Source organism: Terrapene carolina, unplaced genomic scaffold (genome assembly GCF_002925995.2).
Source record: "Terrapene carolina triunguis isolate 2854851 unplaced genomic scaffold, T_m_triunguis-2.0 Scaffold69, whole genome shotgun sequence".
Classification (NCBI taxonomy): domain Eukaryota; kingdom Metazoa; phylum Chordata; order Testudines; family Emydidae; genus Terrapene; species Terrapene triunguis.
Window position 1 is genome coordinate 56,762,956 of NW_020664420.1, and position 3,328 is coordinate 56,766,283.

The following is a 3,328-nucleotide window of genomic DNA, read 5'->3' on the forward strand; positions in this document are numbered from 1 at the left end:
AAAAAAAAAAAAAAAAAAATTTTTTTTTTTTTTTTTTTTTTTTTTTTTTGGTAATTTTGTTTGCCACAACCTATGTGCTTGGTGGAAAGTGCTTTTGGGAAAAGGATAAGGGTCATTAAAGTGGGTAATGGAGGAGTGGTAGGAATTTTTTTTTCAAATTCAGTAATGGAAAGCTTACCTCAAGTATTTCCTTTCTACAGGAAAAGGTAGTGGAGGCCTTAACCTTGGGAACTTCTTTGCAAGCCACAAAAGCTACAGTCGGAAAGGGTTCGACCGACTTAGTACTGAAGGGAGCGATCAAGAAAAAGATGAAGACGATGGTACAGACTCAGAAGAAGAGTATTCAGCTCCCCCACCCCCACCAGTATCTTCCTCATCCTGAAACCAGCCTTTGATTTCTTCTACATTGAACGATTCTACCAAGAACATCAGATTCCTTTTCCCTTTAGCACGTTTAAGATTTTGTGTATTTAATTGTAAACTGTACTAGTCTGTGTGGGGCTGTACACTGGGATTTTTTGGTTTTAGTTTGGTTTTAGTTTGGTTTGGGGGTTTTTTTAAGTGGAGGAGTGTGTGGAAGTTTCATATCAGTGCCGTTGTCTTTATGTAAACATCTTAATAAAGAAAACAATCCTCTTTTAATGGCAGTACTGATTTAAAGTAGTAGTATTTTCTCATTTCTGTTTTGGGACCTTTTCTGTATTTGTAAATAAGTCCCATTATCTGGTTTAGCACAATATTTTCCTCATAATATTTCAGTTGTCAGTTTCTTTCTTTTGTGCCTTTCCTGTTCAATGTCCTTAAACTATTGCAGTACAGAGGAAATACAGTGCCACAAGAAAACAAAGCTGCTAAATCTTCTTCTATTTTTTTAAAATCACTAACATAATATTGCATTGAGAGAGAGAAAAAAAGTCTCTATTTAATTCTTTTTTCTTCCTCCTTAGTTGGTGTGTTTCTGAGATGTCTTATTTTTAGATAGTATTACTGTTAAAATACTATTTTCAGAGGCTGAATGTAATTTGTGTAATAAAGTGTTCGCAGAGCATTTGCTGTCAGAGTGTACTTTGAAATTTTTACATATTTGAAGGTTTTTTGTATACAACTTTTGTAACAATAACACAGTCCACTTCATACAGTGAAAAACTTGCTATTTTGTATGAGTTGGAAGATATTTTGTTATGTAGCGGGTTTAAAGGGGAAAAATCCCAAGATTAATAACTTACATACATGTATAAAATCAAACTTAAACATTTAAAGAGGAATCTTGCCTGTATATCAAAACTGCAGGGTATTTATTTTAATAAAACATGATCAGCGCTAAGAGGAAACCTGTGTCTCAGATTGCATATGCAAATTAATTAGTTTAGGGAACTAGTATTAGTTTACTTACAGAACTGATACTCTTAATTTCTCTAAATTTCCTCCCCCATTCATGCAACATAGTCCTCATTTCTGCAATATGATGACTCACTATTTTATATTTGCTGAAGACCTGCTAGATAATTATGCTGAATGTGAGTCATCTAAAGTGACTCATTTGTGTGACATTACCATGATTCATCAGTCTCCTTTGAGGATCAGAGGCATAGATTAATCTCATTTTATTTAAAATCTGCACATACAGGCTGAGAGTATAGAGCAAAAAATTGCTACAGGGTCCTATGAAATAACTTTCATCACATGTACTATAATGGGCTGTTGCTAGTGCTTACGGAGGTTTCTTGGGGGCAAATATATCGTATTGCTGGAACACAGACTGATTCATCCCTGACCAGATAAGACCTTGTACCTCTTCTTTCTGGAACAAAGGATAAAAAAAACTTAACTACCCTGTCTATTTTTTCTTAGAAGAGAAGTGGTAACTCTTCAGTGTTAAACTCCCAAAATGCAACAGTTTTTCAGGCCATTAGAATGCTGATGCTGTAGCTCTGCAAGTACTGTTTTTTTTTTTCCCCTAACAACATGACTCTATCTCACACTTGGGACCCTGGAGATCATTAGTGTTCTTTTGGGTGAAACATTATTATAGCTGAGCCATTTGCTCTCCTTAAACTTGCATACAAGCAAAAATAATGAGAATTCCAGCAGGAAGAAACCTAAAAAAGTAATACATAACCATTGAGGGTACCTCATTAGGGTGCAAGACTGTTACCTGGTTTGCGATGTGAGAGCTGAACTGCCCAACTTTTAACTAATACAGTAAGACCCCTGGTGGTACCCTATTATTGGACAAGACAAGGTCTTATATTTAATAACAAGAGTGCATCTGAGCATGTGCATTCTTATTAAACGTGCTGTTATGTGCCTGTCTATTTTCTAATGTTTAGATTTAGCGATTGTGAGCTAACTATGTTGGGAGCCACAATGTGTGGAAATGCACTCAGAGATTAATTTGTAATTAAATATTAACTGAAAACAACTGCAGTGAGGAAGACAGTGTGTAACGTCTCCATTTGAAAGCTGGGTTGTCAAACTCATCTCAATTGAGGGTTGTTGTTTGGTTTTTTTGTTTTTTGTTTTTTGTTTTTTTTTCTTAAATGAAAATCACCATCAAGTTTGAGTGCAGGAGAACACATACTTGACCAAAAAGCATAAAGACACCATAGTATTTACAGGAGATGTTAACATCAGTTGGGTCCATTTATTGTTTTGTTGAATGTTGTTAAAAGTGGAGCCATCTTTAACACTTGTTAAAAATTATAAACCTGGGTCACTAATGTTCTGTAGGAACCAATCAAAAATAGTCTGGGGTTTTTAAAAGTCAGGTTGTGACTGCCTCTTGTTCCGATGTGGGTCTGGGTAGAGCACATATGAGCCTTCTCTTCCTTACTTGAGCCTGTCTACTCTACAAAAATTATGCATCACTGACAATGGGTGCAACTGAACATGGTTTAAATGAAAGTATAACCCAGGACAAACTTGTTCAGCAAGACATAAAACAATTGTCCATGCTTTCTCCAGCGTGCAGGGACTGTTCTCTACTAGACCCCACTGTGGTGTAAGCCATTCCAAAAATGGTTGAAATCCGGCACAATATGGCTCCACTAGCCAGTATTGCATTGCTAGCTTTGGATAAGGGCACATACTGTAATCTCCAAAGGGGTGGGTTGCCACACTGCAGTTCCATGGCTTTTCCTATTCAAGGCTGTGCTTTAATAACACAGTCTCGCCCTAAATGAGTAGAGGAAAGATTCAGTAAAATTTTTGCTGTACCTAAAAGTAAAATGCAATGGAAAAGTCATGCAGGAAAACAATAGAACAGAGTATTCTTTTTACACAATTCTGTTTAATAAACCAGCAGATCCTCCTCAAAAGAATATCTGTT

General features: G+C 36.1%; 1 protein-coding gene across 1 annotated transcript in view; it reads left to right on the top strand.

The window, feature by feature from the left end:
* PAM (peptidylglycine alpha-amidating monooxygenase) overlaps positions 1–1,048 on the top strand; it is a 229,897-nt gene extending 228,849 nt beyond the window's left edge. The window contains exon 24 of the mRNA XM_026649269.1: positions 201–1,048. Coding sequence (XP_026505054.1) covers positions 201–382 — 182 coding nt within the window. The 3' untranslated portion in view covers positions 383–1,048. The remainder of the gene's footprint in view (positions 1–200) is intronic.
* The last annotated feature ends 2,280 nt before the right edge of the window (positions 1,049–3,328 follow it).